This window comes from Antechinus flavipes, chromosome 6, assembly GCF_016432865.1.
Source record: "Antechinus flavipes isolate AdamAnt ecotype Samford, QLD, Australia chromosome 6, AdamAnt_v2, whole genome shotgun sequence".
In the NCBI taxonomy this organism is placed as follows: Eukaryota; Metazoa; Chordata; class Mammalia; order Dasyuromorphia; family Dasyuridae; genus Antechinus; species Antechinus flavipes.
This window is the reverse complement of record NC_067403.1, coordinates 245289204-245313679: the sequence shown is the minus strand read 5'-3', so window position 1 is coordinate 245313679 and position 24476 is coordinate 245289204. Positions and strand designations below refer to the sequence as shown.

Below are 24476 nucleotides of genomic sequence, written 5' to 3'. Positions count from 1 at the left end.
TCTTAAGTCTTGAGAAAAGCAACTATTTTGAGACTTCAAATATGATGATAACTAAATATCTTTTTTTATTGTAAGGCCACATTTCTATTCATATTAATTTCCCTCACTTGTAAAATGGAAAGAAAAAACAAGTTATTTTCACTTCCTGCTTCATAGCATTGGAATAAAAAAAAAAGAATTTTGGAGTAATAGAGTTTTTAATCATTCATTATCATAATTGAAGGAATAACTCATGACTTATTCTCCTCAATTTTTCAATGAAAAGATTTAGAATAATGTTGTTTTTAATATCAAGGACCAAATTGTCTCCTCTGTAGCATCCCATTGCTTAATGAAACATTTGACATAATTATTCTAGATTTTGGGAAGGTATGCTAGTGCACTCACAGTGGTTGGAGACAGAACGGAAGTGCTAAGACCATATGATTACGAATCAGAAAATATGGTCTTAAATTTCAACTCTACTATTTCATACTTCAATGACGTTAATAGGCTATCTCTCTACTATGTTCCCCTATATGCCTCAAAGATGGAGATCAGAACAAATAAATTCCATAATTTTTTTAATAGCTTTTTATTTACAAGTTATATGTATGGATAATTTTACAGCATTGACAATTGCCAACCTTTTGTTCCACTTTTTCTCCTTGTTCTCCCCATTCCCTCCCCAAGATGACCAATACATGTTAAATATGTTAAAGTATAAATTAACTACAATATAAGTATGCATGTCTTAACAGTTGTTTTGCTGTACAGAAAGAATCAGACTTTGAAATAGCATACTATTAGCCTGTGAAGGAAATAAAAAATGTAGGCAGACGAAAATAGAGGGATTGGGAATTCTATGTAATGGTTCATAGTCATCTCCCAGAGTTCTTTCGCTGGGTGTATCTGGTTCAGTTCATTACTGCTCTATTGCAACTGATTTGATTCATCTCATTTTTGAAGAGGGCCATGTCCATCAGAATTGATCATCATATAGTACTGTTGTTGAAGTATATAATGATCTCCTGGTCCTGTTCATTTCACTCAGCATCAGTTCATGTAAGTCTCTCCAGGCCTTTCTGAAATCATCCTCCTGGTCATTTCTTACTGAACAATAATATTCCATAATAGTCATATACCATAACTTATTCAACCATTCTTCAGTTGATGGCATCTACTCAGTTTCCACTTTCCAGTTTCTAGCCCTACCAAGAGGGCTGCCACAAACATTCTTGCACATACAGGTCCCTTTCTCTTCTTTTTAAGATCTCTTTGGGATATAAGCAGTAACACTGCTGGATCAAAGGATATGCACAGTTTGATAACTTTTTGAGCATAGTTTCAAATTGCTCTCCAGAATGGTTGGATGTATTCACAATTCCACCAACAATGTATCAGTTTTCCCACAATCTCGCCAACATTCCTCATTATCTTTCCCTGTCATTCTAGCCAATCTGACAGGTGTGTAGTGCTATCTCAGAGTTGTCTTAATTTGTATTTCTCTGATTAATAATGACTTGGAGCATCTTTTCATATGACTTTCTTCATCTGAAAATTGTCTATTCATATCTTTTTCCTGAACTTAATCTCTATCCTTGACAGGGATCATAAAATTCAGACCTGTCAGGGAACTCATGGATTAATGAGAGTTCAAACCATAAATTTATTTCAAGTAAGAGAAGCTCAAGGATTGGCAGCAAAAGAGCTCACATGCACCTTTCTTAGATGAAATTAGTTTTATCCAGCTGCTTATTTCTCTGAAGAATATAGTAAAATAACATAAGCATATAAATGGCATCCTTTAATTTCTTTAATGCTTACAAAGATGTTAACAGATGCTATTTTATCCAACCCTCACATCAGAACTCAATGGCTGTACTGCAGGTATTTATATATTACAGATTAGAAGACTGGGATTCAAACAATCTGAGTGACTTGCTCAAAAAGTTACAATGATTTTGAGAGTGAGCATTTGAATCCAGTATCCTTTTTACTGCTGGTTCAGTACTTTACTAAGCTATTTATCACATAAGAATAACAATATCTCACAATTGTAAAATTATAATATGTCATATTAAAGGTATGCCCTACAAAAATGATCATATTCCCTACTTAAAATGACCCTTTTATCAGTCACTTTGTCCTTTATAAATAAAATGGTTTCTACCTTTATTAGCTCTGTGGGGACACCACCTCTCCCCTGCTACTTATTACATTTTAATGAGATGGAAGGCATTCTGGCTCAAATAAAGTCCAGTAACCTGAACACCCTCTAATGAAGGGGTATTACATTTTAAAAAATCTGGGATTTTGAGTCATGAAGCTATGTTTCATCCTTCCTTCAGAATTTGTAATTTATTTAACTATTGCAAATCCCAATCCATCTCTCAAGCTGAATTTTTCTATCTGTAAAATGCTATTTTACATTCCTTTCATTCATGCATCTTTTGAGAATTATAATTAGAAAGGAGCGAGTTTTTTAGCCACCGTAGTTATCATCATAAATGATAATCACTCAATTATTTAGTTTATTTAGAAAAGTGAAATACTCCTGATATTTTAACCAAATTTTCTTCTCTATATCAGCTCACTGAAAATTATAGAATTTGGTAAGTTCATCACACAACATGCTTTGCACCCCAAATCTGAGGATGATATACCAGTTCACTCCTATTGCATTATAGAGCAGAGCAGTGTAATGAATGATGGATTATGGACATGATGACAAGGGTAGTAATCCCAGCTCCCCTTCCCCATCTTTTTGACACTGGGCAATTTGTTTCCCTTCTTTTTGCCTCTTGGTTTACCTAAAAATAGGGTCTTGTAATATATTATGTCCGTAGTCATTCTCCTTCTCCTTCAATAAATGACACAGCTATTCACAGTAGTTGGCTAGGCAAACATGATCTAAGAAGTAGAATTAGTATACTATATATAATAATATATTGATGAAGGACTTATGAAAAATGCCTGTTCTGACCATAGTTCTCTTCTCCATTTGAAAGTTTGCCTCCATGATATCTCACATGCTTCAATACCTGCTATAGTGCTGTTTGTACTCTCTAGCATGTGGACTCAGATACCTTAGCATGTGGCTTGAGATAAAAGTTAATGCATAAACTTATTGACCATGCTGTGGGAGGAAAATAATCACATTTCCATAAAACAAAAAACAGGGAATTGTTAAGGACCATGTCTAGGTGAAGGGGCAGGTCAATTCTCCGAGAACCTCATTAGCTATGAATCATAAACTTTAAGGAGTTACAAAGCAGCCTTTACTAATGCAGATGTTCCTTGTGGACTGGGAATGAAATAAATTGGATATAGAAGGAAGAGGAGAGAGATCAGACAATGCAACTGCCTCTCAGTGGAGAGATCAGAGAACAGCAACTGTCTTTCAGTCATTTTAGTCATAGCGACTCTTTGAGACTTCATTTGAAATGTTCTTGGAGGAGATATCATGGTCATTTTTCATTCCCTTTACCAAATGGAGAAAGTGAGACAAACAGGGTTCTGGGTCTTGTCTAGCTGGTAAGGATTTGAGGCCAGATTTGAACTCAGAATGATGAGACTATCTGACTCCAGTCTCAATGCTCTGGCCACTGTGAATAAACCAAATGCAATTTACATAGGGCACAATGAAAAACTTATGGTTGAATTTCAGAAAGCTTTTGTTACTGTTAAGGTACAATATTGTTGAGGTTTTGTTTTATTTTATTTTAGTTTTGTTTTGTTTTGATATTGACATTACATGAAGAATTAGTTTAGGAAATGAGATAGAGAAATATCTGAATTGTCTTGACAATAAAGTAATCTCATGACAATAAAAGCAGTTGAAATAACTGACTGCACAAAAGGTGCCATAAAAATCAGAATTAGAAAGCTTGAATACAGGTAAATTCTGTTAGATCAGTCATGAAAAGTGAGGTTCTATTCTGCTTGTCTTTTTTGGGAAGAACATCTGATTAGTTATTAAATATGCTAAAGAAAGTGAATGGGTAAATTTAGGGATCCAGAATATGATTTAAGTTTTGAATTAAGAAATTGCATGTAGTGACAATGGAGTAGACAGAAAGTACCAGTGATAGTTGTCTTCATGAATGTGAAGGTCTCATGGAAGGGAGGGGTATTAGAAGTATTTGACTTAAACCTAAAGAACAAAATGAATAAGGAAATGTTAGAAGGAAATTTAAGCTTGACATAAGGGAAGAATCTCCTAATTATAAGAACTATCCAAAAGGGTAGTGAGCTCTCTTGGGTTGTACTACCTTATAGATTTAGTAAAATATTTATGAAAAAGTGAACTTTCATCATTGGAAGAAGAGTTCATTTCTAGTACAAATTATAACAAATAGCTAATGTTTATTATAAATGTATTATTCTCTGAATTTACATCATAAAAATGTAGTTATACTCATTCTTTTTCCTTCTTAATTACGTGAAATTTTCTTCCTTAAACTTATTGTTTTCTGATTATTATAAACTGTTAAGGGACTGATAATATACCAGTATTATTTTAGATAATTTTAATGCACATGGAAAAAGAGCTTTGTTAAAATGAAGATATAGGGGTAGCTAGGTCATCCAGTGGATAGAGCACTAGCCTTGATATCAGGAGGACCTGAGTTCAAATCTGGTCTCAGACACTTAACACTTTCTAGTTCTGTGACCCTGGGCAAGTCACTTAACACTAATTGCCTCAGCAAAATAATAAAAATAATAATAATAAAATATAAAATAAAATAAAATAAAAACAGAGCTTTGTCTAAATTGAAAAGAGAATAATAAGGCTAAAAATTAAAATGACTAATGGCTCTATTTTGAAGGACTATGAAATTGAAAAACAAGCTTTTAGATAGCTTAATTTACTCCAGAAAATAAGTTAATATTTGTTTCTCTGTCTCAGTTTTTTTGTTTTTGTACTCCCCCTTTCAACTGATGCTTTCTCTGCCTTACATGTATGGACATATTTCTCTATCTCTCTTTCTGTCTCTGTCTCTATCTGTATCTCTGTCTCTTTCTCTGTATTTCTCTTTTTTCTCCTGTCTTTTTCTAAAGCTCTCTCTCTCACACATACACAAAACACTTAAATTGATATATTTAAAGAAAAAAGTTTTTTTTTCCCCATGTTACTAGGAAAGTAGTAGAAAGCAAAGAAAAATTGCACTCAAAATATCTGTTGATCATTGTTGCTATATAAAAAGCAACAAAGTTTTTTTTTCATTTCAGTCACAATTGAACTAAGGAAAACTGAAATTTTGAGCTAGTGTGCTGTATTTTCAAATAGAATCTCTTGACAAATTCATTGTAGTGCAATTTTAGTGCAATGGAAAAATAAATTTTCTTTTTATTAGGAAGTATGGCAGAAGAGAATGCAGTTCCTTTTAGATTTGATTAACTGCTCCATACATGAATTCACTTAGGAAGTAGTTTTCTCAATGCAGCAATGACATCCTTATTTCTCAGACTGTAGATGAGGGGGTTAAACACTGGGGTCACAGTATTGTAGAAAAGACCAAGCATTTTGCTGGACCCTGATGATTGTCTGGATTTTGGCTGCAAATACACAATACTTCCAGACCCATAGAAAAAGCAAACAACCATTAAGTGAGAAGAACAAGTAGAGAAGGCTTTGGATCTCCCTGAGGTGGAGGGCAATTTCATTATTGTAGTTATGATTTTGATATAGGAAGCAAGTATCAAAACAAAGGGAATTGTAACAAAGAGTAGAGCCGCAACATGGACAGAGACCTCTATATTATATGTGTTTGTACATGCTAATGGGAATAAAGGTGGGGCATCACAGAAAACGTGATTTATTTTGTTAGGGCCACAGAAGTTGAGAGAAAAAATCAGGTATGTCTCCCCTATCAAGACTGGGACCCCAGTCAGCCAAGAAGCCACAACCAGTTGGACACATACTTTGTGATTCATAATGAGAGTATAATAGAGAGGCTTAGTGATTGCCACATACCGGTCATAAGCCATCACAGTCAGGAGAAGGCATTCAGCCACTCCAAAAATATAAAGGAAACAAGTTTGTACAGCACAGGCCAGGAAGGAAATAGTTCTCTTCTGCGTCCAGAGATCTGCCAGTATTCTGGGCAGAGTGACTGATGTGTAACACATTTCCAAAAAGGAAAAGTTCCCTAAGAAAAAATACATAGGGGTATGGAGAGCTGGATCAGTCTTGGTTAGAACAATGAGAAGGCCATTTCCTATCTGTATACTTAGGTAGATGGCAGAGAATATTCCAAATAGAAAACCTTGGAGATTGGGCAGGTCAGAAAATCCCAGGAGAATGAATTCCTTCACATAAGTGAGATTTTCCTCTGGCATTGTGTCTTTCTTCTGCCTGTGAAAATGATGAATTCAAAATGAAGCAATCACTTTATCCTTCTCTGATCCTCAGTTTCCCTCCTCCAAACAGGAACAATTGGATTTGAAACATTCAATGTTATGTTCCTTTAATTTCTATCTCAATTCTAACATTCTATATAAATGGGGAAAAATCCAAATCAACTAAGAATGAATTAAGCTTCTGTCCTACATCAAGGACTCTAATCAGTTGTATGTCAATCATTCTAAGATAAAATTATCCTTGAAATCATCCATTTAAGAAAGAACAAAATTCTCCATCATATTGAATATTTCTGTTTTGTGATTTGCCTATTTTAAGTTCTGTCTTATTTCTTTAGCTCCCATTGTGTAGTCTTCTCTAGTAATCATTAGGCACAAATTAAATGTGTTCCACCATTTCTTGAATTACTCTATCATAACATTTATACCAGTCGTTTGTTAATTAACAAATGATTACAACTTAATCTTAATCTATTCCAAGTGTATTCCTTATGGTTGAGAAATGTTTTCAAAAAAAATGACAGACTTACTTTCTAAGTAATTTGATAATTTTTAAAAATAAGTCCAGCAGACTATTATGAAATGATGGACATTTACCCATCTTTTTAAAACCAAAGACAACAATGGTGATGGGCACTATTTTAAAGACTATTTCAATAGAGTCTGATGGAACATCATGGTAATATCATACCTGCATCCAGAAAATTTCTAGATAGCAGATGATTCCCAATCTTGGACTGTTTAGATGAAAGGATATGTCTCTATGAAACTTGAGTATAATACAATAGGTTTTCCTACTTCACATTAAATTCCTAGCAGAATTGTGCAGGATCTGATCAAGATCAAATAGAGTCAACATAATCTAATTATCAATAATGTCCTTTTGAAATTAAAAAAAAATGATCTTTTTTTTTTAAAAAAGGAGAATTCAGGAGAAGAGAGAGCTTCCAAATTTGCTCAAGATATTTATTAGTGATAACCATTGTTCACTCTTAGTACTAAGTTTTTAGCACCTTAAAGTTAATAAACATTCATTTTGTAATATTATTGATTTTGAACTGAATGCACATAAGTATTTAATAAATGTTTCACTTATGAACTATCAAATTTATTCAAAGAAGAAGGAGTTACATTCTTAAATATGAATCCACTGAAGTCATGGTTTATCACACTTTGATAAAAACCATGAATTTTTTTTTTATTTAATTTTAACACATTTGTTGTGGTTAAAGTTATTTTCACTCATGTTCAATTCTTCTTTTGGACTTTCTTGCAGAGATAGTGGAATCTTTTGTCCTTTCTTTTTGCAACTGCATTTACAGATGAGAAACTGAAGCAAAGCAAATTAAGTCACTGCCCATGGTCAATCAATCACTTGTGAGGCTGGATTTTAATTCTGTAAAGATAAGTCTCATTCCAGGTCCAGTAATTTATACATTATACCAAGTAGCTTCCCCAATTTTCTATTAAGATTAAAACCAAAATCTCTTTAGATTGATATTTCCTTATACTACAATATTTCAGTAATATCCTTTAGCAAAATGTTTTTAATTTTTAAGTTGTTTGTATTTATTTTGTCTATTGTTTACCTAATTTTGGCTACTTTACTTTTGATCAGAATGTACAAGTACTAGTAATAATTACTAACATTTACATATTGTGATTTAACACCCATAAAATACTGTATAATCACATAGTTGACTCATTTTGCATTCATAATATATATATATATATATATATATATATATATATATATATATATATATATATAATTTACTCTTCATCCTTTTAATTTTTTAACAATCCTGTACCAACCCTCCCCCCTCTTTCTCTCTCTGTCTTTGTATCTTTTCTCTCTTTTTTTTCTATTTTTTCATTTTTTTTTTTATGAATGAGCTTAATTTTGGTTCAAATACAGTGTGATTCAAAAAAGGGCTGCTACAAATAGGTTTCAATGTAATATTCTTCTCCTGACAATCTGACTTCCACAACAAATATATCTCAGAGTGAATGAGAGCATTTTAAATAGCATTCCATTTTATATTTGAGTAAAATGAAGCAGAAGCAGGTAGGTGGTACAATAGATAGAGTTTTGGATCTGAAGTCCTTAAGACTTAGTCTTGAGTTCAAATGGGCCTCAGATACTAAATATCTAGGTGTCTTTGGATATGTTACTTAACTTTGTTGTTTACATATGTTATTGTAACAATAGAAACTTGTATAAATAACAGTAATAATCATAGTAGCTTCTTGCTATTTGTCAGTCACTATTCTAAGTATCATTCACTTGTACCTCAAAAGAAGTCTGAAATATAGGTGTTATTGTTTTGCCCATTTTCTAGATGATGAAACACAAGAAAACAGACGTTCTCTGATGAACTCAGAATCCCACAAATAGTCTTTTCTGATGTCAAATTTGAGGTTGGATCTTCCTCAATGCAGACCCAGTGTCATCCATTATGCCACATAACTGCCCCTAAGCATTAGACCTGTCCCGAAATTAATGGACCAAATAATATCAATGCAGTTTTCATTAATATTATTTACTTGACAGAAAAATGAAAACTAATACAACTCTCTTCTGGAATCATACCTAATAAATTAGTTTAATTGAAAAAAGAACAATTAGGAAAAAAAAAACATATTTTGTCAAAGTTGAAGTTTCACCAAGAAGACAATAACAAAGATACCCTTGTGGTAGAGCTGGTGATTGATTTTCAAAATCCACTTGAAATTTTGAAACAAAAGTCCACTAATCTATTCCTTCCCTGTGGATTTGAAGTCCGATTAGTGTGACATATACTGGAAGGATATCAAAGACAGAAAAAAAGATCCTATATATACCAAATTTTCATAGTACTGTTTTTTTGGGAAAAAAAAATCTTCAAAACCTGGTATGGAAAATTGATGTTCATCAATGAATAATTAAACATTTATTGATTAGGAATTATATTTAAAAATAACACTAAAATAAGAGGACAGTATCAGAAAAAAAGAGAATTGAGAAATCTGTTTAAATGACTGAGAATAAAAGAGAATCAAACTCTGTTTAACCATACTATGAATTGACAACAGTAATAGAAGGCTCAGGTAAGATTAATGACATTAACCAATTTTGATCTTGAAGGACAGATGACAAATCCTGCTTTCCTGTTCTTAGAAATGAGAGTTGGGGGAAATAGAGTTCTGGTATTTTTGATTATTGGTCCTGTATTATTGTTCCAGTGTTTGCTTTTCTTTAAAATTTTTTTAATGCTTTGTTAAAAATGAAACCAAGTGGTTGAGAAATTTGGAGGAAGTGGCTGTGCTTTAAAAATGCATTATAAAATGACTGAAAATATAAAAGGAGTTATAAGTAAGCAACATGAATGTATTTATTATATTATTTTTGTGTCTGCTAATGAAAGGTTACCTTCCTTTACCTTGAATGATAAGTTAGGAGGGGATATTGTATCTAAAGCACTTTCCATTTCTTGGATATGCTCTTTCCTTAATCTGTATTCTTGAATGCTATTACAAAATTTAGTCCTGCCAGATAACTCATGGAGCAGTGAGTGTTCAAACCATAAACTTCTTTCAAGTAAGAGAAACTCAAGAACTGGAAGAAAAAGAGCCCACACTTACCTTTCTCTGATGAAATTAATTATATCCAATTGCTTATTTCTCAGAAGAACATAGTAAAATAATATAAGCATATAAACAGAACCCTTTAATTTATCTAATGCTTACAAAGATGCCAACATATACCATTTTATCTAAACCTCACATCAGAAGGACTACATATTAGGAAACCAATATTCAAACAATCTGAGTGCCTGGCCTAAAATTCACAATGGTTTTCAGAATGAAGATTTGAACCCAGTGTTTTTATTATTGCTGGTTCAATACTTTAAGAGCCTATTTCTCACACAACAATTACAATATCATACAAAATAAAATTACACTTTGCAAAAGTGATCAACTTCTCTACTCAAAATGAGCCTTTCATAAAACAACACTTTGACCTTTATAAATAGAAATGGTTCCTGCCTTTCTTAGCCCTGTGGGGACACTTCCTCTCCCATGCTACTTATCACATTTTAATGAGATGGAAGATATACTGGCTCAAAGTCCAGTAAGCTGAACACCTCTTAATGAGGGAGAATTACATAAAGAAAAATCTACTATTTTCAGCAAGGCGGCCATGTTTCATTATTCTCCCAGTACTTCTAATTTACTTTATATTACACAATTTCTATTCATTTTAGACCTGAATTATTCTATCTGTAAAATGCTGCTTTGTATTCCTTGTAGGCATGGATATTGTGAGAATTGTTATTAGAAAGTATTGATTGTTTTAACTTCAGTGATTATTATCATATAAAAAATATTACCCAATTCTTCATTTTATTGACAAAAGTGAAAACATGCCTGATTTAAAAAAAAAATCTTCTCTATATCATCTTCCTGCAAAATTTATTATTACCTATGTTCGCCCCACCATAAGCAATATACTCCACATCTAGGAATGATATACTAGTTCCTCATGTATACTAGAGATGGCATAGCAGTCTTAGTAATGTTCTATTATGAAGCTGAGAACAAGGATGAGTCCTAGCTCCCCTCCTTCTTGCCTTTTTTTGTTTTTGAGTAAGTTTTTTCTCTTCTTTTTTTTTTCTTAATTTGCTTAAAAGTAGAATGTTTTAGTACATTATGTCCTTATTCTTCCACATCAAATAAAAGCCATGAGAATTCCTAACGTTTGGCTAATCAAGCAATCAACAAAAAAAATAGAATATCATTAAGCCTTATAACCTGCCCAACCAATGTTTTTAAATCCTCTGAGTCTTATGATTGCACAGTGGAGGACAGAATAAAACATGATCATATCTTGGCATCTAACTTTCTAATACAGTCTAATGTTTCCTATACCTGTGCATCTATGAAAATGTGTAAGGCATCCGGGGCAAGGGGAATCTTTTCATTGGATTTTTTTTTTTTTTTTTGCTCTTGCTTGATCTCTCTCTATGTCTTTCTATTTCTGTCTCTGCCTGCATCTCTGATCTCTGTTTCTGTCTGTTTTACTCTGCTTCTCTTTGGGTACGTCTTTCTTTCTCTCTTTTCTTCTTGCTGTCTGTCTCTTAAACACATACACAATGAAATTAATTTTTTTAAAAGAAAAAAGTCTTTTTTTTTTCTCATGTTACTAGGGTAGTAGTAGAAAGCACAATAAAATTGTACTCAAAAGATTTATGGATCATTGTCCATGGATTATTTAGTAAACAATAAAGATTTTAATTTCAGTCATGATTGAATTAAGGAAGATGGACATTTTGGGCTGCTGTTTTCTATTTTCATATAGAATCTCTTGACAGATTCTCATTTTAGTACAATTTCAGTGCAATGGAAAAAAAATAATCTGAAGTTGTTTTTTTTTTTTTTTTTTTTTTTTTTTTTAATAGGAAGTATAGTAGATGAGAATACTAATCCTCTTGGATTTGACTAATGGCATACACTGGATTCATTTAGGAAGTAGTTTTCTCAGTGCAGCAATGACATCCTTATTTCTCAGACTGTAGATTAGGGGGTTAAACATTGGGGTGACAATAGTGTAGAAAAGAGCAAGTACTTTGCTAGATGCTGATGATTGACTCGATTTTGGCTGCAAATATACAATACTTCCAGACCCATAGAAAAAGCACACAACCATTAAGTGAGAGGAACAAGTAGAGAAGGCTTTGGATCTCCCTGAGGTGGAGGGCAATTTCATTATTGTAGTTATGATTTTGATATAGGAGGCAAGTATCAAAACAAAGGGAATTGTGACAAAGAGTAGAGCCACAACATGGACAGAAACCTCTATGTTATATGTGTTTGTACATGCTAATGGGAATAAAGGTGGGGCATCACAAAAAACATGATTGATTATTTTAGGACCACAAAAGTTTAAAGAGAAAATCTGATATGTCTGACCAATCATAATTGGAACCCCAGTCAGCCAGGAAGCCACAACCAATTGGACACACACTTTGTGATTCATGATGAGAGTATAATAGAGAGGCTTAGTGATTGCCACATAACGGTCATAAGCCATCACAGTCAGGAGAAGGCACTCAGCTCCTCCACAAATATAAAGACAAAAAGTTTGCACAGCACAGGCCAGGAAGGAAATAGTTCTCTTCTGGGTCCAGAGATCTGCCAACATTCTGGGCAAAGTGACTGATGTGTAACATATTTCCAAAAAGGAAAAGTTCCCCAGGAAGAAATACATAGGGGTATGAAGAGCTTGATCAATCTTGATTATAAAAAGAAGGAGGCCATTTCCTAACAGTATACTTATGTAGATGACAGAGAATATCCCAAATAGAAATCCTTGGAGATTGGGCAAATTAGAAAATCCCAGTAGAATGAATTCCTTCACATTTGTGAGATTTTCTTCCGGCATTGTGTCTTTCTTCTGCTTGTGAAAATGATGAATTCAAAATGAAGCAATCACTTTTTTCCCCCTGGTCCTCAGTTTCCTTCATCCAAACAGGAACAGTTAGATTTGAAGATCTGCCATTTTTCTCATAGATTTAATTTCATGTTTTCATCACCAGCTCCAACATCCAATGTTATGTTCTTTCAACTTCTGTTTCAATTCTAACATTCTATATAATTGGGAAAAAAATCAACCAATAAAGGATTAAGTCCTACACCAGGGACTCTAATCATGTTCTATGACTATGATTGTAAATATATATATATAGGTATATATATATATACATATATATATATATATATATATATATATATATATAAATCCTCAATTTAAGTAAGAACAAAATTGTACATCACATTGAACATTGCTGTTTTGTGATTTCCCTATTTTAAGGTCTTTCTTATTTCTACACCACTCACTGTGTATTCTTCTCCTGTAATCACTAGGCAAAAATCAATTTCACCCTTGTTTGAATTATTCTGTCATAGCATTTATATCAGATGTTTGTCAATTAACAAATGGTTAATACTTAATCTTAATGATCTATTCCAAGTATATATCCTATATTTGTGAATTTTTTAATAACAGATATACTTTCTGGGTAATTTAATAATTAAAAAAAATTAAATCCAGCAGACTATTAATGAAAGTATGGTCATTGACCAAATATTCCTAGACCAAAGACAACAATGGTTATGGGCTCCACTTTAAAGACTATTGCCACTAGATACTGATTGCACATTATTGCTTATGTCACCCCTGTACACAGAAAATTTCTAGACAGCAGATGACTCCCAGTCTTGAACTATATTTAGAGAAAAAGATCTGTGTCTTTCAAATTTGACTATGATACAATAGGTTTCCCTGCTTCACATTACATTCCTTTCAAGGTTGTGTGGGATGTGATCAAGATCTATTAGTTTCAATGCAATCTAATTGTAAGTGATGTTTTTTGAAGAAAAAATGATCTTTTTATTTTACTTTTGAAAATCCAATATATGCAAACATAACTATACAATTATCTTGCTGCATAAGAAAAATCAAATTAAACTGGAAAAAACTAAGAAAGAAATCAAATTGTAAGCAAACAACAACAAAAAGAATGAAAATGCTATATTGTGAAGCACACTCAGTTCCCACAGTCCTCTCTCTGGTTGTAGATGGCTCTCTTCATCACAAGAAAAATGATCTTTTTAAAATGATGAATTCAGGAGAAGAGAGAACTTCTGAATTTTCTCAAGATATTGAGTATTAATAACTATTGCTCACTTTAGTACTAGTTTCTTAGCACCTTAAAGTTAATGACTATTCATTTTGCAATGCTATTGATTTTGAACTGAATGCACATGAGTATTTAATATATATTTCACTTATAAACTATCAAATTTATATATCAGTCCAGTGATTTTTCTACTATACCAAATAGTTGCCCCAATTTTGTATGAAGATTAAAAACCCAAAGCTGTAAAGGGTTAAAACTCTGCTTGGTGTGCTGGAATCAGAAAACTGAACACTTAAGGCTAATTACTATTAAGCAATACTCTATTAGTATATGCTTGGAAAATGACCCTTCTCACTATTCTGGGCTGGCTTGATCTTTTGGTGTATACAGATAATCATAGGAGGGATTAGGGGATGGAGTAAGACAAGTCAGAGTCACTTTGGAGGAAGAAGAGGAGAAGGGAGGTTGGTTAGTGGAGAGTGTGTGGCAGTTTTGTCAATCTCCTTCACTTCTCCCCCTAAAGACTAAGGACTTTTGCTTATCCTGACTCCAACTGATTCTGAAGCTTCCAGGGAGCTAATCCAGACTTCACACAAAGCTCTTTAGATTCCCATTTCTTTATACTAAAACATTTAAGTAAAATCCTTTAGCAAAATGTTTCTAATTTGTAATTTTTTTTCCATTTTGTCAATCATTTTTCTAATTCTGGTTACTTTGCTTTTAATCAGAATGTGCAAGTACTAGTGATAGTTAACAAGCTTTTACATACTGTGCTTTAATACCCATAAAATAATGTATAATCACATGGTTGACTCATTTTACTTTCATAATATGCATATTTGAAATTTACTCTATATAATATCAGTTTTGTCACAATCCTTTAACAAATCTCTTTCTATCTATCTGTCTGTCTGTCTCTCTATCTCTCTCAATATTTTTTTTCAATGAATGAGTCCAATTTTGGTTCAAGTACTTTGTTTTTCAATAAAGGGGACTATTTTGAAAATACTCTTCTTTCCCCTATCTGACTTTCACAGCAAATATATCTCAATGTAAATGAGGACATTTCAAATGGTGTGCCATTTTATATTTGAGCAAAATGAAGCGGGGACAGGTAGGTGGTACAGTGTATAGAGTTTTGGGCCTGAAATTCTTAAGACATAGTCTTGAGTTCAAATTTGGCCACAGATACTAAATAGCACTATGTCTTTGGGCATGTCACTTACCTTTGTTGTTTATATGTATCATGGTAAAAAGAGAATGTTGTCAGAAATAGCAGTAATAATTATAACAGCTTCTTGTATTTTACAGCATCTACTTCTTGCCAGGCCCATTGCTAAGTCATTTACTGATATCATTCACTTGTACCTCAAAAGAAGTCTGAAATATAGGTGCTATTGCTTTGCCCATTTTCTAGATGAAGAAACAGAAGGAAACAGACATTCTCTGTTGTACTCGGAGTCCCACAGAGAGTCTTTTTTGAGGACATATTTGAAGTTGGACCTTTCCAACTACAGGCCCAATATCAACTATTATGCCACCTAATGGCCCCTAACCATTAGGGCATAAGTCTAATGGACCAAATAATATCAAAAGTTTTCATAAATATTATTTATCTGACAGAAAATAAAAATTAATGCAATTCTCTTTTTTGACATCATACTTAGTAAAATAGTTTATTTTTTTAAACAAGCAAAAATTGCCTCAAAATTTGTCAATTTTGGTGTTCTATCAAAAAGGCAATAACAAAGATACTGTTTTTGTAGAGTTGATTTGATAGAGCTAATAGAAATAATTGAGCCAAGATTAAAAAAAAAAAAAAAAAAAATTTGAAATTATTCAAAAAAGACACTAACCTATTCTTTCTCTGTGGATCAGCAGGTTGGTTACTGTAACATCCTGGAAGGATATCAGTGGCAAACAGAAAGATCCTATAGATACCAAAATTTTATAGTACTGTTTGTGGAAAGAAAACTAATATTTAAAACCTGGAATGGGAAACTGATAAATATCAGTGAATAATTAAACATATATTGATATGTGATTTTAATTAAATATTATATTAAGAAAAATGATATTATCATAAATAAAAGATATTTGAGAAGCCTTTGTAATGAACTGAGAAGAAAAGAGAATCAATTCTATTTAATAATAATGCAAATTGACAAAACAGTAATAGGAAACTCTGGTTAGATTAACAACATGAACAAAATTTGATCTTGAAGAATAGATGACAAAGCCTGCTTTCCTGCTTTAAAAATGAAAGTTGGAGGTTATATTGTTCTGGAATATTGTATCATTGCTCCAGTATTGTTGTTCTAGTGTAAGGTTTGTTGGAAAATTTAAAAATTCTTTTTTACAAAAGAAATTAAGAGGTTGGGGTATTTGGGGAGATAGCTGTGCTTAAAAATAAATTGTCCCTGAAAATATAAAATGGATTATAAATAAACAACATAAATGTATTTAATGGGCTATTTTTTGAATCTATTGATGAAGGGTTACGTTCCCATACCTTGGATGGCAAGTTGGGAGATGATATTCTATATAAAGTACTTTTCATTCCTTAGACATCCTGTTTCCTTAATCTCTATCCTTGAGTGGGATCATAAAATTCAGACCTGCCAGATGGATCACTGAGAGTTCAAACCATCAATTTCGTTCACATAAGAGAAACTCCAGGATTGATAGCAAAAAAGCCTACACTTACCATTCTCAGATGAAATTAATCACATCCAGCTGCTTATTTCTCTGAAGAATATAATAAAATATTATTATCATATAAGTGGAATCCATTGATTTCTTTAATGCTTACAAAGATATTAACAAATGTCTTTTTATCTAACCCTCACATTAGAACTCAATGACAGGACTTCAGATTAGAAGACTGAAATTCAGACAATCTGAATGACTTGCTTAAAATTCACAATGATTTTCAAAATGAGGATTTGAATCCAGTGACCTTATTACTGCTGGTTCAATAATTTCCTATGCTATTTCTCACACAAGAATTACAATATGACACAAACTAAAGCCATACCTGCAAAAATAATCAACTCCTCGACTTAAAACGACCCTTTCATGAAAGTCACGTTGACCTTAATAAATAGAAATGGTTCTTGCTTTTCTTAGCCCTGTGGGGACACCATCTCTCCCATGCTACTTATCACCTTTTAATGAGATGGAAGATATACTGGCTCAAAGTCCAGTAAATTGAGCACCTCTTAGTGAGAGAGAATTGCATCAGAGAAAAATCTGGGTTTTTAAGCCATAAAGCCATATTTCATCATTCCTTCAGTACTTTTAATTTACTTAATTATTACATAATCTCTATTCATCTCTCAAAAGGAATTATTCTTTCTGTAAAGTGGTGTTTTGCCTTGCTTTTAGACGTACATTTTGTGAGAATTGCAATTAGTAAGAATTGAATATTTCAGCCACAGTAATTATTATCCTAAAAAAAATCATTACCCAATTCTTCAATCTACTAACAAAAATGAAAGTACCCTTGTCATTTCAAAGCAAATTTCCTTCTCTATATCATCTTACTGCAAAATGTAGTATTAGCTATGTTCACCCCACCATAAAAAATGCACCCAAATCTAAGGAAGATATACTAATTCTTCCTGGGTACATTGAGATAGCAGAGCAGTGTTAGTAATACTCTAAGCAGATAACAAGGGAGTGAATCATAGCAATTCTTATTCTTCCCTTTTTCGTGGGCTCCTGCCCACGAGTCAGTCTGCACTGTTCACAGTGACCATATCCAGGAATCTCAGGCTTCAAAGCCTTTGTACTTCCTATTTGTGCCTTGGGTGGCTCCTCCCTTGACCCAATTCCCTTCTTTTGTAAAACAGGGACTGCTCATCACATCAAGCTAACTTTAGCATCAACTATGTCTAGCTTGATCAATGAGATTACAGAAGTTTTATAACAGAACAAAGGCAAACAAAAGTAAAACAGTAAGAACTAGGCCCAACAGGTGCCAAAACCAAGCAAGAATAACATGTTCAACCCACTCGAGAAAATCATGTTCAAGGAGGTAGCATGTCATAAGCCTATGGTTTCAATTATATGATCCAGGGGTCCTCAAACTTTTTAAATAGGGGGCCAGTTCACTGTCCCTCAGACTGTTGGAGGGCCGGACTATAGTAAAAACAAAAACTTTGTTTTGTGGGCCTTTAAATAAAGAAATTTCATAGCCCTGGGTGAGGGGGATAAACATCCTCAGCTGCTGTATCTAGCCTGCGGGCCGTAGTTTGAAGACCCCTGGTATACACCTTTTGGTAAAGAAAGGTACAGAGGAAGGTGTATACAAGAAAAGTCATGTCCTGTAGCACTGCCTCACTAACTTTGGCATGTGGGCGTGTGTAATGGGCTGAGGCTTGAGTTGATGCACTGAGGTTCCAAGCATGTGAGGCTAAATAGTAATTGGACCATACTCTATTAATATATATGCTTGGAGATGTGATAACCGTGTATTTAAAATCAGCCAGAGTCAGGAATTCAGGTTAAGGGGAAATTCTTCAATCTTTATTCTCAGTAGAAGTGAAGAAGGATTGCAATAGCAATATGGGCAGACAGGAAGTCAGCTAACAGAGGGGGATTGGAGGTCAAGGGTAGTCACAATAGCAAAGCGAGCAGCTGTGACAAGATACCAGCCAGCAGTCTCCTTCTGCTTCCCTTTCCACTCCCCTGCCTCCACCCACCAAAAATGTCATTTCCTATACAACACATCAGGACTTGCACAAAGAGTGGGCAGGGGCTATTCTTTCTCCAAGCTTATATATTAATAGAGTATGGTCCAATTACTATTTAGCCTCACATGCTTGGGACTTCAGTGCATCAACTCAAGCCTCAGCCAATTACAGGCGTGTTGATTTTTCACCCACTAATTTAGAGGCATTGTCAATAATTGGAAAACAGGGCAAAGCCTATCAGACTACCATATGAATAACAGGTAGTCATGGGAGAAGCACACAAGCCCATTGTCCAGTTCTGTCAGTCTCCAGGTGTTGCACATCACCCAGGACAGTCCAATTCAGCTGCTACACTGGTGCTGCATCTGCTGTCTCTGGTATCACAGTCAGGAGGGACATGGTTGCCATTAGCATCTGAAGGGCTGTTGACATCTGGCTGATTTTGCGGGGCATTGTTGTCAGCAATGCATTCATCATCTAGTCCTTCTTGTTTTCCCAGGTCATAGAGGTTTCTTGTTGGGATCCACTCCTCTGCTTCTGGGACAAGAGCATACTTGGGCCCCCAAACCTTGACTCAACCTGGGCCCTTCCAGATGCCATCTAAGCCCTTCCACATCACTGTCGAAAGAGGTTTCTTGTCCTTGTTGGCCATACTGTTAGTTAGCCATGCTCTCTGCGTGTGCCAGAAGTGCATTGCTGAGGTAAGATCCACAGAATATGAAAATTGCAGGCAATTGTATGTACACATTGCTGCATCTAAGTAAGCCTGCTTGAGTCCTGTAAAGAGTTGTGCAAATCCTAACATACCCTTTTCTTGTTTAGACAGGAGCATCTTGAGGGTACAAATAGTCTGTCCAATAATGGCTTGACCAGTAAGTTTATATGGGATGCTGGTGGAATGGGCAATGCCAAATTCAAAGCAAAAGGACCTAAAAGCAGATGTGTAAGCTGGTCCATTACCTCTCTTAAGTGCATGTGGGACGCTACAATGGAAAAATAATGACAGAGATGACTGATCACATGCCTAAATGCTTCTTGAGATTGGACTGAAGCCATGAGGAATTGAGAATGTATATCCATAGTCACATAGATGCTATGCCTCTTAACATAGGTGATGTCCATTTGCCATAAAGCATTAAATCTTAAATCACGAGAGTTTTTCCCTGGAGGGAGCATAGGTGTAATGCCGGAGAAACTGAGGCAGGAGAGAGATTAGAGTTTTAATATTTTATTAATGGGAGAGTAAGATTGACTGGACAGGACTCTCGTCTCAGATTATCCAGTCAGACAGAGATAAGTATACTGGGACCAAGGAATCCATATTGGTCCCAGGGCTGGAGGACCCAAGAATCCAGCGTCCAGCATCCAGCTGCCAGATGCCATTCTCCAGCCATGAATGGAGGAACCCCAACTTCTTAAATACCTTTTTGGAGACAAAGAAGAGAAAGGGAGGGAAAGTTTTTATCAGGGAGGGGAAGCCATAAAACTCTAAAAAATCCAGAGACAAAGAAGTAAAGATATCGTGGGTTATCTTGGAATATTTTAAGGGATATTGTAAATCCGTAAAAGAGTCAGGAGATCTACTCTTTTATCTTGCTAATTCATAACCCTAGAGCGAATAATCCTTAGTTTTACTGGGTCAGAGATAGAACAGTTAAGGAAACTGAGACAGGGAAACTGAGTCAGGACAGTTAAAGAAAACTGTGGCATAACATTCCACACTCTTTCTCCTAAATATTCAAACCTTTGAATCTTAGCACCTTCCTCTAGATACCCAGGAGGTCTTTGACCCACCTTATGTAAAGCAAATGAGCCAAAAATAAAATTAGAAAAATGTAAGGACTCGTATGGCAAGAGCAAGTCTCTCCCTGATAACCCCAGAGTTAACAGCTGTACAAAGGCTCCCTTGTTGCAAGCATGTCAGGTCCTCTATAGTTCTGGAGCACCACTTCAGCCAGAGAATCCAATTTGAGATGGACAGTTAGGTCTGTGGTCATTTGTGCACTTAACTCAGTCTCTGCTTACAAAGCAGCAGGGTCCAAGGCCCATTCAGAGAGGCAGCCCTCTCCATGGGGTAAGGATGAGGCTTGTAGTAGCTCCACCCGTCCCCACCCAGAGAAACAGGGCTGCTATTAGAATACAGATTCCCGAGCAGATTATGCACAGTTAGACCATCAAGGCAGGCAAACTCCAAACTTTTTAGGTGCTTCATGCCAAACTTCAAGGTCCTTTGAAATGCTGAAATACTTAATGAACTGGGGTTACAGGACTGGAAAAACAGATCAGAGAGACTGCCAGTGTCAGGACAGGTGTCTGATTTCTAAAACTTTTCTAAAAAATAATCCCCAAAACTGAGTCTGCCAGGGAAATTTTAACAAAATAAGGGATTCCAAAGCTAAAACATCCAAATTCAATCTGAACTAGTGAGATGGGGGTGGGGCAAAAGTGCTTAAGGCAAAGTGAATAGGAGCTAGGGGTTCCCATTCTTTCAGGTATTTTGAAAAAAAATATACCAGTTTCCCCTATGTTCTATCTCTACCTCCCCCTTTTTTTTCTCACGGAAAGGAATTATCAAATGACCATTCCCCATATAAATTCCAAGAGCAAATCAAAATCCCTATACATAACAGACTAATACAGTAGCATTTCCTTAAAAGCCCTCAAACATAATAATTACACAGTTTTAACAAATCTCATCCCAAATCTTAAAACACACAGTAATAGATGATCCAGGTAAGGTTTAACAGTGAGTCATCAACCATTCCCAAAGTCCCTCATATCAGTCCAAAGTACACTCCATGCAGGGTCCAGTCCATGGTCTCATTTTTAAAACTGCTGCTTCAGGCTATGAAGTGATAGGAGGCTCTCATTCCTTGCAGAGTGGGTGTGTGCCGTAGTGACAATCAAAGCTGATCAAAGCTGATCAAAGCTGATCCAGGTTCCAGAAGCAAGTCAATATCTGTAATTGGACCAAAATCTAGAACAAAAACACAAATCTAACACATAAAGATTAGATCAGTCTCAGATAGACTCAGTTCACCAGACTGTTGCAAAATACGAGGAGGCCAAAATAAATTGGTCTGCAGTTTCCTATGTGACGAGACGAGTTTGCTTTACAGGCCAAGCAAACGGCTGCAGTCTTACAGACCCCTGTTAATTGTCCATTTATCATGTAGAAATCTTAAAGGAACAAAACACAAATATCCAGTAACAGACAGATAACCAGGCGAAATACTTAGTTGCCCAAGCATTTAGGATACAATGATTACATATAGCCAGACTGAAAATAGCAAGGCTTGACATAATTGAATTGCATTAACAGTTCTATTGACCATTGCTCTGATCAGAGAGATCAGTTACAGAAGGAAAAATGCAAGAACATAACTATAACATAACATAAGCAGTTGAGTTTTAACAGCTTATCAATCAATTGTCCCAGTAACTGTCAGAGGGTGGAGCTTTAAAACTCCCAAATAGCATTAACTAATTAATTCTAAGCCCAAAAACTTTTACCTCCAATAACAGATGTGATTCATCAAATTTCTGATAACTCCTAAACAAAGATTTACCCTAACCTTATAGTAATAACAGAAAGAAATTTTGTCTCAATAAGTTCACAACTTAGAACAATTATCATATCTAAGTAGATGTTACATGAGTGAACATTATACATACAAATTATTTTGCTTTTAAAATACCCAATACATAGAAAAATATCCCAAATTGCATATTGTCCATAACAAAAACATTTTCAAAAGGACAAAGAAAAAACTATTATATTCAGAGGCCCTTTAAATAACGTCAGGATGACCCAATACAATCAATTTAAATTTATACAAAACACCCAATTCCACATAAAAGAATTCAAGAAGGTTTTTTTAACATAGCAATTAAACTTTTAGAAATACTCAGACCAAAGTATGGATCACATTTATGACCATATCTCTTAACCAAGAAAACCTTTATGAAGAAACAAATATTCAATCAATTAACCTAAAAGTAAGCATGTCCTTAAAAATCACAGTTTGCTGCACTGGCTGTAATCAGTTAAGGAAAAAAAAAAAAACGGCAGGAACGTACTCAGCGGGATGAGGGGAGGAGAGGATTCCATATGGCCATCTTTCCCCCACTCCTGACCCCCTAGAAAAAACTTCCCTCAGGTTCCCCACTCAATTTCCTACATGGTGATCCTTTTCAAGATTTAGCCCATCAGTTTCCCAAGATCAGGTTTCTTCCCAAATCCACCCATTTCCAACTTTCTCTTTCTCCCTGATTACATACTTGAACAATCTCCTTAAAGAACTTTCCTTCCCAGATGCTCCTTTGGTAAAGTAGCAGAAGGCAGTGGGGGTGGGAGGCTCCCTCCCCCACTTCTTCATCTACTCCCAAAAGTCTTTCACCTTCCTAAAACCATGCAAACCTCTAATTTCCCCTACAAATCAGTCCTTCCTAAATCACCTGCATTCCTCTTTCCTTTTTCCTTCAAAAACCTGTAAGATTCACACTATAGTGAATAACCCAAACCTCCACAAAACCCATACATGTCCAGCAGGGCTGGTTTTAAAGTATAACTTATGTTAACAAATAACTCAATATATTTCAGAAGGTAACAAACTGAATCAAACTAATACAGTTGTTTTTAAAAGTTTTTCTTCTACCACATTTCTTCTAACAGCTATTAGCATCTTATCTCCAGAGCTTTTTATTGCCCAGGCCAGGCTAAGCTTGAATTTTATTGCTCTTTACTCCAGTAAGCTTTGTTTCAAGGGGAAAAAAAAAACCTTTTCTGTCCGTTTAAAATAGCTAAATTCCATGTACTTACAAAATTAGTACAACAGGTTAAAAGTTTTAAAATCACAAGCAAATTTTCAAACAACCAATTTCCAAATTTCTTAATCATTGTTCTTAAAACTTAACAAAGCTTTTAAATCAGCAAAAACAGACTAGGGGCTTTTTCCAGGATTCCCCACCCTCAGAGAGAAGTTTTGTTTCCCTTTTTCCCTTCCAGAATCCAAAGGGGCTTCTGTGAACTTCCAAGCCCATTTAGTGCTTTTCTCTGCCTTCACAGAGAATGCCTAGATATTCTATTCAAACTTCTTTCCTTTAAATGTTAGCATACTGCTGTATATTAACTTTCCAAACTTTCAAATCCCTTTCAATCGATTTTTTTCTTTTCCTTTTTTTTTCTTCCTTTCTCTCCCTTTTCTCCCTTTTTCTCACAGGATGCTGCAGTCAGCCAGAGACAGAGAGAGAGAAAGATTTTTCAAACTTCTTGATATTTTCTAAGCCTGCAACACAAGAGGTTTGTATCTCTTACAAGCTTCCTAAATTTTAACACGGACACACAGAGACACACGTGGAGCTCCAATTTACTAAGCACAGCTGCAACGTTGTTCTTAAAAAAAATTTTCCAACCAACAACATAACAGACAAACAAACCACACAGAACATAGAACATATATCACACAGACTACACAGTTACAACATTAAACAAACATATAACACATACCCAGAGGATATTTTCCAGCGTCCCAGAAAATACCTGTCTCAGAATTTTTAAACCCCTCGGTATTTATTCTGAGACCACAGGTTGCTAGCAACAGAACAGACCAGAACCAGAACCAGAACCAGATGGTACCCCAAAAGGTACCCAGACAGACTTACTCTTCTGAATGCTGAATTAAATGCCGAATTGATTTCATTGTCCACTGTAGGCCCGACTGAGGCTGAAGAACCGCTTTTCCCAAGGAAC

General features: G+C 34.7%; 2 protein-coding genes across 2 annotated transcripts; both read right to left on the bottom strand.

Moving 5' to 3' along the window:
• Positions 1 to 5400: 5400 nt before the first annotated feature.
• LOC127541036 (olfactory receptor 10AG1-like) lies at positions 5401 to 6324 on the bottom strand. The gene has a single exon (XM_051966093.1). The coding sequence runs from the start codon at positions 6322 to 6324 to the stop codon at positions 5401 to 5403; it is 924 nt and encodes a 307-aa protein (XP_051822053.1).
• Positions 6325 to 11845: 5521 nt separating this feature from the next.
• LOC127540909 (olfactory receptor 10AG1-like) lies at positions 11846 to 12769 on the bottom strand. The gene has a single exon (XM_051965856.1). It carries the CDS (start codon positions 12767 to 12769, stop codon positions 11846 to 11848), a length of 924 nt encoding a protein of 307 aa, XP_051821816.1.
• Between the last annotated feature and the right edge of the window lie 11707 nt (positions 12770 to 24476).